Genomic DNA, 15,043 nt, shown 5'->3' with positions numbered 1-15,043 from the left:
AAGAGCTGGTCGTTCCCACTTGGTTAAACCACCCTCTCAGGTTGTAAAAGGCACGAAGTTACAGCTCAGTGTAGGTGACATCAGGGAATGCCGAGTGACCAGCTCGCCTGATGGACTGGCTGTACCAGAAGTCTGAGAGTTACCAGATGAGGAGAGACCAAGCAGTATTCTGGTCATTGATTATGAGGGGTAAGCCACCAGCAACTGGAGATTGTGTTTTCACTGTTCCTCACACCAAAGGATGTGTCCCTATATCGTTGGCAGCAGGGTTCCCAAATTCTGCCTTTCAGGACCTTGTTAGCTTTTGAAAAGGATCTGTTGCCAAGGTCAGCGCTCCTATAAGCGCATCAGTGTGGCTTCTCTGCATCCTCCTGGCAGTGTTCTGCTCCTGGGGGCCAGCGGTGGGAGTGTAGTCAGGAAATGGCTTCTGGAGTCAGACTGCCTGCTTTTAAAGCCCTGCCCTGCTGTTTTGACCTTGAGCAGGCTGCTTAACCTCATTTGTAACATAGGGCTGATGGGGTACCCTGTTGCGTGGGATTGTTGAAATGATTAAGTGTAAAATGGTACCTGACTCCTAGTACTCAGAGCTTGGTGTTTAATAAACACCATTCTCCTATAAAAGGCATCTTGGAGAAATGGCTGATCCTCGGACTGAGACAGGAAATACACAGGATTTTGTAATACCAGGAAGTAAGAAAATACTCAAAAACAAACCCTTTATTGATGGGGCATGTCAGAGGGACACAGGAACAATTGTGAATGAGCTCCCAGTGGCCAAACCTGGAACAATTTAAGCAACAAAATAAAGTATTGGATAATCCCACAGTATAAAATAAATATCTATGGGTTCATATAATATAAATGATTAATTAGAATAGACAAACTTCTCATATAGAGAAGTTTATATATATAGGAGAGGGGCGCCTGGGTGGCTCAGTGGGTTAGGCCACTGCCTTCGGCTCAGGTCATGATCTCAGGGTCCTGGGATCGAGTCCCGCATCAGGCTCTCTGCTCAGCAGCGAGCCTGCTTCCCTCTCTCTCTGCCTGCCTCTCTGCCTACTTGTGATCTCTCTCTGTCAAATAAATAAATAAAATCTTTAAAAAAAATCAAAAACAAACCCTTTATTGATGGGGCATGTCAGAGGGACACAGGAACAATTGTGAATGAGCTCCCAGTGGCCAAACCTGGAACAATTTAAGCAACAAAATAAAATAGTATTGGATAATCCCACAGTATAAAATAAATATCTATGGGTTCATATAATATAAATGATTAATTAGAATAGACAAACTTCTCATATAGAGAAGTTTATATATATAGGAGAATTCCAAAGGAGTGCCTGGGTGGCTCGTGGGTTAAGCCTCTGCCTTCGGCTCAGGTCATGGTCTCAGGGTCCTGAGATCAAGCTCCACATCGTGCTCTCTGCTCAGCGGGGAGCCTGCTTCCCCCTCTCTCTCTGCCTGCCTCTCTGCCTACTTGTGATCTCTCTCTCAGTGTCAAATGAATAAGTAAAATGTTTAAAAAAAAAAAAAGTTCCAAATAATTTAAATGGATGCTCTACCCTTACAGGAATATTATTTCCCACTCAAAGTGCAGAATATGTGTGGTAAATTTTCCCAAAGAGTACAGTATAGAAGGGGGGAGGGAAAAAGTCACTTTACAGGGGAGAAACCTGACAAGACCTCAGCCTGGTGATAGAGGTCAACGTCAATGGTGACAAGCCACGCTGATGACATGGGCCCTCGATATCATGTGCCAGTATGGCACCACAGTACTCTGGTCTTCTTCCCCAAACCCATAACCTGAGTCTAGTGAGGAAGATGATGACAGATTCCAGTACAAGGACATCTTAGAAAATACCCGACCATTGACTTCGAAACTGGTGATGGCACAAACGAAGGAAGGTCTGAGGAACTGTCGCAGCCACGAGGGGCCCAAGGATGTAGGATGACTAGCTGTAAAGCAGGGTCCTAGATGGGATCCCGGGACAGAAGAGGGTATTGGGTAAAAACTAAGTAATCTGAATAAAGCATGAACTTTAGTTCATAAGAATGTGTCGAGGACCCCTGGCTGGCTCAGTCGATAAAGGGTGCGACTCTTGATCTCGGGGTTGTAAGTTCGAGTTCCAAGTTGGGTGTAGAGATTGCTTAAAAAATAAAATCTTTAAAAGAAATAATGTATCAATATGGGTTCATTAATTATGACAAATGTAAGCTGTTAATAGTAGGTGAGGGGCACCTGGGTGGCTCAGTGGGCTAAGCCTCTGCCTTCAGCTCAGGTCGTGATCTCAGCTCAGGTCCGCATCGGGCTCTCTGCTCAGCAGGGAGCCTGCTTCCCTTTCTCTCTCTCTGCCTGCCTCTCTGCCTACTTGTGATCTCTCTCTCTCTGCCAAATAACTAAATAAAATCTTTAAAAAAATAGTAGGTGAAATTGGGTATGAGGTATATGGGGATTTCTATATTATCTGTGGATTTTTCTGTAAATCTAAGACTATTCTAAGGTTAAAAGTTTATTTTTTAAAATGGTGCTTGTGTTGCAGAGGATGTGGAGAAAGGGGAACCCTCTTACACTGTTGGTGGGAATGCAAGTTGGTGCAGCCACTTTGGAGAACAGTGTGGAGACTCCTTAAGAAATTAAAAATAGAGGGGCGCCTGGGTGGCTCAGTGGATTAAGCCGCTGCCTTCGGCTCAGGTCATGATCTCAGGGTCCTGGGATCGAGCCCCGCGTCAGGCTCTCTGCTCCACGGGGAGTCTGCTTCCTCCTCTCTCTCTGCCTGCCTCTCTGCCTACTTGTGATCTCTCTCTCTCTGTCAAATAAATAAATAAAATCTTTAAAAAAAAATTTTAAAAAGAAATTAAAAATAGAGCTTGCCTATGACCCTGTTAATTGCACTACTGGGCATTTACTCCAAAGATACAGATGTAGTGAAAAGAAGGGCCATCTGTACCCCAATGTTCATAGCAGCAATGGCCACAATAGCCAAACTGTGGAAAGAACTGAGATGCCCTTCAATGGAGGAATGGATAAGGAAGATGTGGTCCATATATACCATGGAGTATTATGTCTCCATCAGAAAGGATGAATACCCAACTTTTGTATCAACATGGATGGAACTGGAGGAGATTATGCTGAGTGAAATAAGTCAAGCAGAGAGAGTCAATTATCATATGGGTTCACTTACTTGTGGAGCATAAGGAATAACATGGAGGACATGGGGAGATGGAGAGGAGGAGGGAGTTGGGGGAAATCGGAGAGGGAGATGAACCATGAGAGACTGGGGACTCTGAGAAACAAACTAAGGGTTTTGGAGGGCAGGGGGTGGGGGGTTGGGTGAGCTTGGTGGTGGGTATTGTGGAGGGCAAGTATTGCATGGAGCACTGGGTGTGGTGCATAAATAGTGAATTCTGGAACACTGAAAAGAAATTAAAAAAACAAACAGGGATTGTGAGAATGAAAAAAAGAATGGTGCTTGACATTTGGTAACAGCACAGCAATGGTAGCTATGATCACCTAACTTGGTTTTGTTTGTTTTTTATGTTTCTGGGGATCTGCCTCTGGGTAAGGCTGAATTTATCTTATGCATCCTTTCTTGGCATGTGATTGGGAAAAACATATGCTAAAATATCCTTATTGAAGGACTATAAAGCTTCTAGAAGGTAATTTAAGGAGTCTTCTGGCCACTTTATCCTCCTCATCCTTTTCATCTCACTGTTGCATTTATATGGATGGTCTGACTTGGGAAAGGAGGTAATCTAAGAGACAAGAGGTCCCTCTCACTGTGTTTGGAGATACCCAATATTTAAAGATTCATTTGTTTTGAATGTGAGGACGCACACATGCGTGGGTGGGGTGGGGAGATGTGGGAGGCAGAGGGAGAGGAAGAGAGAAACTTTAGCAGACTCTGCTGAGTGCAGAGCCTCGCCTGGGGCTGGATCCCACAACCCTGAAATCGGGACCTGAGCCGAAACCACGAATCTGATGCTTAAGCAAGTGCGTCACCCGGGTGCCCTGGGGATACTCAGCGTAAAGATGGAAACCGATAGAAAAGGATCGGTTGCCTGCTGGTCAGTAGTAATAATTTTGTGATTCCCTTGTCAGTGGTGTTCCTCCCACCCTATGTGTCCGGGGGACTATAGGAATATTAGAGTAAGGCACGTGACCAGGCATTTTCTCTGATTCATTTGTTGCGTGCACAGGGCACAAAGAGAACAGGTTGTAGACCTTCCCCTTTAAGGGGTTTAGGGCCTTCCTGGGAGAAATGCGAAGTGGAACGCGAGCCGTTCTGTAACAGAGGAGCGGGTGCTACAGAAGGAGGGAAAGACATCTGTTTTAAGGACCACTAGGTGGGTCCCAGCAGATTAGAATCTAAAGCACCACGTGCTCAATAATATACACAGGCGCTTACTAGTTTGACCTTTATTTTTTATTGTTTAAAGATTTTATTTATTTATTTTAGAGAGCACATGAGCAGGAGGGGGAGAGGGAGAGAGAATCTGAAGCAAGTATTCCACGCTACGTACAGAGCCCGACGTGGGGCTCGATCCCACAAACCTGAGATCACAAGCTGACCAAAACCAAGAGTCAGATGCTTAACGGACTGCACCACCGGGCGTCCCTAATCTGACCTTAATATTATCTACACACAAGTGTGTGGCCCTCCCTCTCTTTTATTGAAGAAAAGGACCCAACATTAGGGACATGAGGAACATACTGTCAGTCTTCCAGGTGAGGGTTATGTCTTACTGATCTCTGTGTCCGCAGCGCGTGGCAGCGTGCCTGGTGCGTGGCAGATGCCGAATAAATCTTGCTTGACGTCCACAGGAGGTGGTCGTACCTCCAGGATGTTTGACTCATTTAGGCTGAAGTGTGCGTAAATAGCGTTGGGGAAGGGGGTTCCCAAGACCACCCCTAGTTTCTGTGATTTGCTAGGATGACTCACAGGACTCAGGATCTAGTTTTACTCAGAGCTATGATTTACTACAGGGAGAGGACATACAGCAAGATGAAGAAAGGAAAAAGGGACGTGTGGCAAAGTCTAAAGGACAGACAGAGAGAACACGAGTGGGGAGGGGTGGGGAGAAGCAGAAGGAGGAGCAGAGGGAGGGGAGAAGCAGACTCCTCACTGAGTTAGGGAGCCCGCCTTGGGGCTCGACCGCAGGACCCTGGGATCACGACTCTGGTACCCCCTGAGGGAATAGTCTTAAAATAATAATACCCTGTTGCCCGAAGCTTCCCTTGTTTTTCTGCTTGTTTGTTTCTGCCTTGGTGTAATATAATGGCAGGACCAAGGTGACCTTTGAGCTACACAGGTTTAACTGTGGGTCCACTTATATATAAAGCGAACATGCCCATGTTACCTGCTCCAAGATCAGAAACGGCATTACCAGTATCCTGGGAGTCCCCTTGGGTCCGTTCCAGTGACACCACCTCCCAAGGGTAACCAGTGTTCTGACTTTCCATCCCAGAAATTTGTCTGTTTGAATATCTTTATTGAGATATAATTTACATACTATAAAGTTCACCCATTTGAAATGTACAATTCAATGATTTTAGGTATTTTTACTAAGTCGTGCAACAGCCATCATGCGCATCTATTACAACGTTTTCATTGTCCCCAGGAGGCATCCGTCCCCATTAGCAGTCACTCCCCATTCCTCGCCACCCTTCAACCCAGGAACCCCTAATCTACTCCCTTTGCATATGGATTTGCCTCTTCAGACCATTCCATGTAAGTAGCTTTTTGTGTCTGGCTTCTCTTTTATAATGTTTTTAAGGTTCATCCATGATGTAGCTTGTGTCGGGATGTCATTCCTTCTATGGCTGCATAATATTTCCCTTTGTGGATCGACCATGTTTTGTCGATCGGTTCATTAGCTGGTGGACGTTTGGGTTGCTTCTCCTTCGGCTGCTAGGAATAATGCTTCTGTGAGCATTTGTGTCCGGGTTATTATTTGGACGTAAATGACCATTTCTCTTGAGTATATACTTAGAAGTAGAATTGGTGGGTCACAGAGTAACTCAAAGTTTAACATCGTGAAGAATTGCTGAACAGTTTTGCATAGTGGCCACACCATTTTCCACTCCCACCAGCCATGGGCCCGAGTTCCCCCTTCTTCACATCCTCGCCAACACTTGTTAGCTAACTTTTTGATTCTAGCTGTTCTAGTGGGTGTGAAGTGGTATCTTACGTTTTGTTATTTAAAATTTTCTCATAAATTATTTTTATTTCACACATTGCCATTTGCTTTAAGATGATATTAAACAAAATATTTCGTTTTTAATTTTATAATCCATTTTCCTTAAAGGAATCGTGAGAAAAACATCGCATTATCCCTTAAATTGTTTTCAATTGATTATTTCTTTGAAAAAACAATACAAGTACAAAGTATAACTTTAAAAGAGCATGGATGGTTATATGGTGAAAAGTGGGTCTCCTTTCAGCTCCTGTCCCCAGCCATCTAGATTTCCTCCCCTAAGGTGACCACTGTTGGCGCTTTCTTATGTTCCTTCCAGTTCCTTCTGTGTGTAGATGAGCACACGTGTGTCTGTGGGTTTTAGTTTTTTTATTGCTGCTATAATAAATTGTCTCAAAGTCAGTGGCTTAAAAAAACACAAATTTATTATATTAGAGTTCTAGGGGTCAGAAGTCTGAAAGGGGTCTTACTGGGCTAAAATCAAGTTGTTGGCAGGGCTATGTGCCTTCTGGAGACTCTGGAGGAGAGTCTGTTTCTGGGCCTTTTCCAGCTTCTAGAGGCCACATACGTTCCTAGACTTACAGCCCTTCCACATCATCTAGTCTCTCTGACTCTGTCCATTCTGCCGGCTCCTGCTGCTTCTAAGGCCCTTGTCACTACAAGCCTACCTGCTAAGTTTAGGATCATTTTCTTATTTTAAGGTCAGCTCATTGGCAACCTTAACATTTCCTTCGGCCTTAACATTCCCTCTTGCAATGAAGCCTAACATTCACAATTTCCAGGGACATGGACACTGTTGGGGGGCCATTCTGCTGAATACTATGGGTATACTTTTCTTTCTTTGCTTTTTTTTTTAAACAAATGTTAACATAGTTGACATGCTGTTCCTTAATTTGTCTTTTTTAATAATATATCTGAAAAGGTTCTTCCCTGTCAGAAGCTACAGAGCTACCATATTCCTTGTATCTGCTATAAACAGGCCTTTGTACGGCATTTTCATAGTTGACTTAGCCATTTTTTATAGTGTTTTTTTCAGGTGCTGGAGTTTTATGTGTTTATGTAGTCAAGCAGATCAGTCTTTTCAGAGGGAGTGCTTCTGTTGTTATACTTAGAGAAAATATTTACCTTTAATGGGAAAAAAAAAGGTTTTCCTTAGATTAAAAAAATACTGGTTACGTTCTGTTTGTATCTTGGGGCTGCTGCAACAAATTACCACAAGTTTGGGGACTTAATACAATAGAAATGTATTCTCTCCCAGTTCTGGAGGCCAGAAGTCTGAAATCAAGGTGTCAGCAGGACTGTGCTCCCTCAGGTCCTTCCTCCCCTGTTCCAGCTTCCAGAGCCTTCTGGTGCTCTGCGTCTGTCTTCACATGGCCTCCTCTTCTATGTGTGTGTCTCTCTCCCTTTTTTTATTGTTGTGAAAAACAATGACATGAGTTCTACCCTCTTCATAAACGTTTAAGGGTATAGTATTGCTAAGTGTGCACGTTATTGTACAACAAACCTCTAGAACTTTTTTTTACCCAGCATGACTAAAACTCCATACCCGCTGAATCACAATTCCCCGGCCCCTGGCAACCACCATTCTGCTCTCTCTCTGTGTCTCTTGCCATTGGATCACTTGGATAATCCAGAATGTTCTGATTTCAAGATCCTTCACTTAATAATACCTGCAGAGACCTTCCAAATAAGATAACAGTCACAGGTGCCAGGGGTTAGGATGAGGGCCTATCTTTTTAGGGTACTTTCAGTGCTTTTTATCTCCCTCCTTAGAAGTCCTCTTTGGAAAATAAATTTTTGTGAGCAGCTTAAACAATTGTTCCTTCAGTCTTCCCCTGCACAACGTTGGGGAACGTCTCCCAAATGCACAGCGGTCACAGGTCCTTATTTCCTCCCACAGCAGCCACTATGGCGTGGTGGCAGTGTGTGGCATTTTGAATGGTAATAACATGAGGAGATGCTGTTCTTGGGGAGAAGCATGTTTTCCAATTTCTACAAATATGTAATTACAAATAGGATTTTCTCATCTTACGTGGCCTGAAGCTAAGATATTTGAAAATGTGCACTGAAAATGTTATTTTGAGGAAGATTGAAAGGTAGCAGTGAAGTCAATATGACATACATAGGAATAGTTACAGGCAAGAACAATACCATCCCACATACTGTCTCAGTAAAAGTGGCAGCCGTGTGTATTAACCCTGTCATGAGCTGTTGTGGGAAGCACTTTGCTCTGTGCCCTGAGCTTCCCCGCAAGTTCTCGCTGAGTCTGCCAGATGGCAGAGCTTATCTGTCTCTGAGCTGCTTTCCCAAGAAGGGCTGGGCCACTGGCGCTGGGTTCCTTTCCAGTAAAGCAGTCGGTTGCAGGTACACGTGTCATCTGGGCCCATTGTGTCACCACCATGAGACTTCGGCTCTACTGTGAGTCATAAGGTCCTTCGTCTCTGATGCAAGATGCTGTGTCTTCTGCCAGTTCTCATGAAACAGGAGCTGGCTAATTTGGTAACTTATAAGTAAGTAAAATCTCAAATAGGGAGAAGTTTGTTCTGAAAAATTAGGCACAGGCTGAATTTTTGTAACTAAAGTCACTGAATATTGAATGACAAGATGATTTTTTTTTTTAAGTGAACTCCATGCCCAGCGTGGAGCCCAATGTGGGACTTGAACTCACGACCCTGATATCAAGACCTGAGCTGAGATCAAGGGTTGTAGGCTCCATGGACTGAGCCAGCCAGGTGCCCCCAAAAGATGATTTTTCTGTGAAATCTTATAAATACAAATTCTCAAAAGTCTATCATTGCTTTTGTTTTATGACATGGTATTTATATATCAGGTATATTAGGGTAATGCTTCCTAGGTGCTCTAACGGATACATAAACCCCCAAGTCTCAGGGGCTTTCACAAGAGAGGTGTTTTTCATGCTCTCGTCAAGTCCTATGTGGGTGTTCCCCATCGGGAGTCTTTCCTGGTAGCTTTTCCATCATCTCTATCTGCTAAGGTTTCCCGGGGGCTCATTTCTCTCCTGGCTGGTCAGGGGGGACGTGAGCTTGTGTATGGGGGGGGTCACATGGGGGAGGTTTGGTTTTTTCCTTTTTTTCTGCCTGCCGTCTTGGTGCACGCTGTGGCTGCCACAGCGACTGCCGTTTTCTCTGCTTTTATTTTGTTTTTCTGACTTTTTATTATGGACAGCTTCAAGCATGCCAGAGGTAGAGAAAATAATACAGTGAGCCCTCCTGTGTACCATTACCTAGTTTCTACAGTGATGACATTTTGCCGTTCTTACCCCTGCCACTTTTTCCCCTGGAGTCTATAGTTTTTATTGTTGCTTTTTAATAAAATGGTGCTGTCATTATGGAAAGTATCTAACTTAGATGAGGAGACACTGGTAACCTTACCCCTCAGAGAGAGCACTAAGTGTATTATCTTAAAGGGAATAATATTCTGTGTCAATTTTTTTTTTTTTTTTTTGAGAGAGAGAGAGAGAGGGAGGGAGAGGGCAGGGGGAGGGCAGAGGGAAAGAAATTCTCAAGTAGCTTGAGACGTGGGGCTCCATCCCACCACCCTGAGATCACGACCAAAGCCAAAACCAAGAGTCTGACATTTGATGGACTGAGCCACCCAGGCACCCCTAATCTGGGTCATTCTTTTAAATATATTCAATATATTCCATTATATGGATAAACCGTATGTAATTTATCTAGTTCCACATGGGGGGGCATTAGTTTTTCCCTATTAATATAATGTTGAACTAACATCCTCGTGTCGTACTTATTTGAGCAAGTGTTTTTTACAGGATAAGTTCTCCACTTGGAATTGCTGTGTCAGAGGGTATGAATGTCTTACAGATGGAACGGGTATGTCAGACTGTCCTCCCAGTGACTGTCCCCGCGTACACGTTCAGCAGTGGCCAGTGGGAATGTGCAGGAGCATTTTAAAGATTTTTTTTATTTATTTATTTGACAGAGAGAGAGATCACAAGTAGGCAGAGAGGCAGGCAGAGAGAGAGAGGAGGAAGCAGGCTCCCCACGGAGCAGAGAGCCCGATGCGGGGCTCGATCTCAGGACCCTGAGATCATGACCCGAGCCGAAGGCAGCGGCTTAATCCACTGAGCCACCCAGGCGCCCCAACAGGAGCATTTTAAAGCAAATCTCACCCACCTTACCATTTCACCTGGCAGTACTTCAGTATTTCTTGCTAATAGAGAACTTTTTTCATTTTTATACATATTTCTAAGAAACATTATCACTTCTAAAAAAAATACTGTCTTTTATCTTTGGTTTGTTCAAATCAGAACTCATGTGGGCATTACAGATGTGTCCCATCCAAGAGAGGCGTTGGAGGGGGCGGCCTCCTTTGGGGCCTTGCTGTTGTACAAGCCTGCTCTGTGCTCGTGTAGGTCTGGGACCCAGAAGTGACTGGGCCTTTTGTGGTCCAGGTCTGTTTAACAGGTTTCTGATCTGTTTGCTTCCGGTCAGCTCCACACTCATGGTTCTTTCCTAGACACAGTTCGAAAGGCTGCCCTGTTTCTTTTGGGCCTTGCATTCTGTGTCTCATCCCAATCTCTGGGCCCCCCCTCGAAGCTCCCCGAAACCAGTGGCTGGCCAGGGTGGGGAGTAGCTGCCTTTTTGTGATCTTGGTGCCACGCTGAACCCTTTGTGCGACTGGGAAGTCTCACAGACTGCTTCTGTCAACATATTTTACAATCTTACTCTTCTCTTACTTGGACTGAAAAAACTTTTTCAACCCAGTAAGACTTTTTCCTTTTGGGTTTTTCTCATTCCTTCCATCTCTGCTTGAAAAAAAGTAGCATTTGCGGGCTGAGCTCGTTGTCGTCTGGAACCCTTTTGCCGAGGCAGTCAGTAGTCGAGTCGACATGCCCCACCTCCCTGGCCCTTCCCACTGCTTCCCACAGGCCCGAAGGCTGGGGAGACACTGCTCCATGCCAGGCAGCGGTCACCGTAGGCAGGACTTGGGTCCTCGCCGTGGCGCGCCAGGCTCCCCAGCACCCCAGCCTGATGTCTGCCACCTGACTGTATTTCTTAGATTTTTTGTTCCCGGCATCTTAGCTCAAGATCCTTGTTCCTGCACCCGTCAGGGTTTGGTCTGAGAAACAGCCTCTGCCCTAGGGACTTCAGAGAGCATGGCCTTTAACGTAGTGAATCGGCGGCTATGAAGCCGTCATCTGCACCGGAGCGGCTGTGGTGGCAGTGGCAGCAAAGCCACCGAAGCTGCTGGCGGCCTTCCCAAGTCAGGAACTGCAAGAACGCCAGGAGCCGGCCGCAGATCAGCTGCGCCTGCCGCAGGGGCTGACGTTCAGGGGAAGGTTCGCTGTTGGTGCAAGACCACGCCTCCGCAGAGCTCCGGCTCAGGAGCTCCTGCTAGAGAGTTCCAGCTGGCCTCGCCGCTCAGGTCATCTGCTTTCCAGCTCCGACCTGGCACTGAGCCTCTCCCCGCAGGCGGGGTTCGGGTGGGGACCTTCCCCGCTGTACGAGGGGGAGCACAGCCCGGGAGGAGACGCTGCTCATTGCCGACACACAACCTAGCTGCCTGGTTTTTTCCCCAATGTGTGAAAGGCCTGTTTACTTTTTTCCCACTTGTACTGAGAAACAGTGGGCACGCGTCACCGTGTGAGTGTAAGACGGGCAGCACGACGGTTTGGCTCACACAGATGGAGAAATGATGACCACGGTGCGTTCAGCTACCGCCCATCCTCTCCAGCAGATACGATCGAAAGGAAAAAGGAAACAAAATTTTCTCCTTGTGACGAGCGCTCTTGGGACTCTTCCCTGAACAACTGTCCTGTATGTCATGCGGCCGGTGTTAGCTGTGGTCGCTCACCTTGTGGCATGTTCCATCCCCGGTACTCTTGGAACTGGAAGTTTGGCCCCGTTGACCCTCCTCCGCAGTTCCCCCTGCTGGCAGCTTCCCTTGAGCCCGGGGAACCCGAGCCTTAGAAGCCATGGAGTAGGGCGCCTGCGGGCTCAGGTGGTTGGACGACTGCTTCAGCTCAGGTCATGGTCCTAGAGCCGGGGGTGGGGTCCCGCGTCGGGCTCCCAGCTCCACGGGGAGTCTGCTTCTCCCGCTGACCTTCTCCCCTCTCATGCTCTCTCTTACTCGGTCTCTCGCTCGAATAAATAAAGTTTAAAAAAAAAGAAAAGAAAAGAGAAAGGAAGGAAGGAAGGAAGGAAGGATGGGAGTAACAGTAACAGTCCTGGTGGAGCCGGCGTTGGGTTACCGGCTGCGTGAACGAGCTGCGGCCCGGAAGGGAGCACCGGCCCGCACGCAGCGTTCATCCGTGTGGCTGTTTTGTTCCAGGCTATAAAGCAGTTGGCAAAATCGGGGAGGGGACGTTTTCCGAGGTGACGAAGATGCAGAGCCTGAGGGACGGCGGCTACTACGCGTGCAAGCAGATGAAGCAGCGCTTCGAAAGGTAGGCGGGGGGCCGCGGGCGCCCCTGGTCAGCTGCCGGGTTAGAGCAGGAGGGGCCCCTCCTCGTTGCGGGAACGCGTATTCATGTGACAACGTGTGACACGCAGTCCGCGTCCTCCCGGCGGAGTGGGGCTGACTTTCTGGTTCCAGAAGCGCCGGTGTGTGGGATTTTGTGCTTCCGAGAGCGGTGACGGTCATGCTGGCGGTGACGGTCATGCTGACGGTCAGGTCCGGGCTTACTGCAGTGTCCGCGGTCAGCGGCCACAGAACGTGTCGTTCTCCCCGCGCGCCTCCCTTCACGCAGCCGCTGTGCTCCTGGAAGGTGCATGTGGGGCCCTTAGAGCCGCACCCTCAGTCTCGGCGCGTGGGAGGCGCTTTTGATCTCACCAGCGGCGGGTCCCGTAGTGTGCGGGAAGCGGTTTCGGGCGGGGCGGGGACCGTTCATTCCCTGCCGGGGTCAGGAGCCGCTGTGGAGAGGGCGCTCCCCGGGGCAGTGCCGGGGCTCTGGCCCTCAGAGCGTCTCCCCATGCCCTCGGCCTCGCAGCTGCTTCGCGGGCGGCCCGAGTCGGGCACCGGCGTGACCAGGAAGCTCTGTCAGGATACCGCGGCAGGCGCTGGCCTCGGGGCACGGGGAAACTCGCAGCAGGCAGGCGTGAGGCTCGGCCCGTGACGGCCCAGGAATCGGAGTCTCTCAGCGGTGACCGCTGCTTGTAAGACACACAGCGTCCGCCAGGTGGCCCACAGCCCGCGGCCGCGCTCGTCTGCACCCTGACGGCAGACTCTTCGCGCCACACAGCGTTTCTCGGGTCGGAAGGGGGCGCGGGGCCGCCAGTCACGTCAGAGAGCGCGGACGACAGGCGTGTCCCCTTCCTGACCCCCCACGGGGTGTCTGCAGCCCCGCTGCTGGCTTGCACACGAGGAGAGGCGCCTAGAGCTCCGAAGCGGCCCGACAGTCGACGCCGCAGCTCCGAAGGCGGGCAGAGCCGAATCTGGATCCGGATCTCACCCGGCCGGGACCGCCCTCGGCCTCCGCGGCTTCGCCTCGCCTCAGTGCCTCGCTTCTCCGTCCGCGCATGCTCGGGCCGTTTCTCCCTGCGCCCCTCCCCCTCCGGCGGCCGCTCTGCGGCGTGCGGGGCGTTCGCCGCGGGCCTCCCGCCGCAGCGAGAGCCGAAGAGCGCACCTGCCGGGACCGCCGCTCCGACGCGCGCCCCCGGCCTAGGCTGCCGGGGAAGGGACTTGGAGCGGCGGGGCGGCACGTGGGCCCCAGGAGGGGTCCGGCCCCCGTCAGCTTCCGCCGTCAGGGGCAGGGGCGGACGCACCGACAGACGGCAGGGCTTGCTGTCGTGATGTGAAGAGTGGACGGGACAGACGCCGGCAGACGCGAGGCGCCTCCGGGCTGGACCGGCCGCCCGAGGGGCTTGTTGCGGTGGTGCCGGCCCGCGGCGCGCCCCAGGGAGGCGGAGACTTTCCGAGGGGCCGAGAACTACCGTCCTGTGACGGCGGCCCCGCGGGAGAAGCGGGTCTCCTACGGGTCGTGCTCTCCCGGCGGTGGAGCGCCGCGCGGTCGCCTCTGCCCGCCCGACATACTGCGCGCCGGGCTCCTTGCCGCGAGGTGCCTGAGGGTTAAGCGAGGGATGAACAGAGAAGCGCGGGCAGGCGGGCAGCGGCTGCAGCCGTCCCTCCTCAGTGTGACGGTCGTCCGAGTTCAGAAACAGTAGTGCTCGTTGTCCTGACACAGTGGTTGGTGGGGCGCCTGGGTGGCCCAGTCGGTAAGGCGGCTGCCTTCGTGCTCTGCCTGCTTGTGATCTCTCTCTCTCTCTGACAAATAAATAAGTAAATAAATAAAATCTTTTTTAAAAATGTTGATTAGAACACCTGTTTTTCTTTTAAAAACTCAGAATAAGTAAAGGTTTTAAATAAAATACCGCTGAATCAGAGTTACTTTTTGTTTTGTTTTGTTCATTAGTTTGGTTAGTGATCTCTACACCCAACGTGGGGCTTGAACTCAGGACCCCAAGATCAAGAGTCTGATGCTCCACGGACAGAGCCAGCCAGGCATCCCAGTGTTACTTTTTTTTTACGTTTGTGTACGTTTAGGGGATTATCAAGGCTTTAGCTTCTGTTGTATAAATCATAATTTCAGGTATTAGCTTTACTTGAAAGGAAGTACGCTTGTTCTGGGCTGGGGGAATTTTGTCACTGTTTTATGTGTGGAGTCAGCAATAGAGTCTCGAGCTGGTTTTGACAGGTATCTGCCAGCCACTAATCCAAACCCAAGAGGAACTGGGTTTTGGGTTTATTCTTGTGAGTCCTAATTTGCTCTTGATACATATGTTCAAAACTAGTGGAGATTATGACCCAGTACTGTCGTTATTTATTTAATCATTGTTCTGCTTAGATTATCCCAGCTGTGGCTTTGGAG

The 15,043-nt window shown here is 48.9% G+C and overlaps 1 protein-coding gene across 1 annotated transcript in view; it reads left to right on the top strand.

Moving 5' to 3' along the window:
• MOK (MOK protein kinase) overlaps positions 1 to 15,043 on the top strand; it is a 53,495-nt gene that overhangs the window by 10,423 nt on the left and 28,029 nt on the right. Inside the window, exon 2 of the mRNA XM_046009879.1 lies at positions 12,508 to 12,622. Within this exon, the coding sequence (XP_045865835.1) occupies positions 12,508 to 12,622 (115 nt within the window). The remainder of the gene's footprint in view (positions 1 to 12,507; positions 12,623 to 15,043) is intronic.

The sequence above is a fragment of the Meles meles genome, chromosome 6 (assembly GCF_922984935.1).
Source record: "Meles meles chromosome 6, mMelMel3.1 paternal haplotype, whole genome shotgun sequence".
In the NCBI taxonomy this organism is placed as follows: Eukaryota; Metazoa; Chordata; class Mammalia; order Carnivora; family Mustelidae; genus Meles; species Meles meles.
This window is presented reverse-complemented; position numbering and strand designations above follow the sequence as displayed.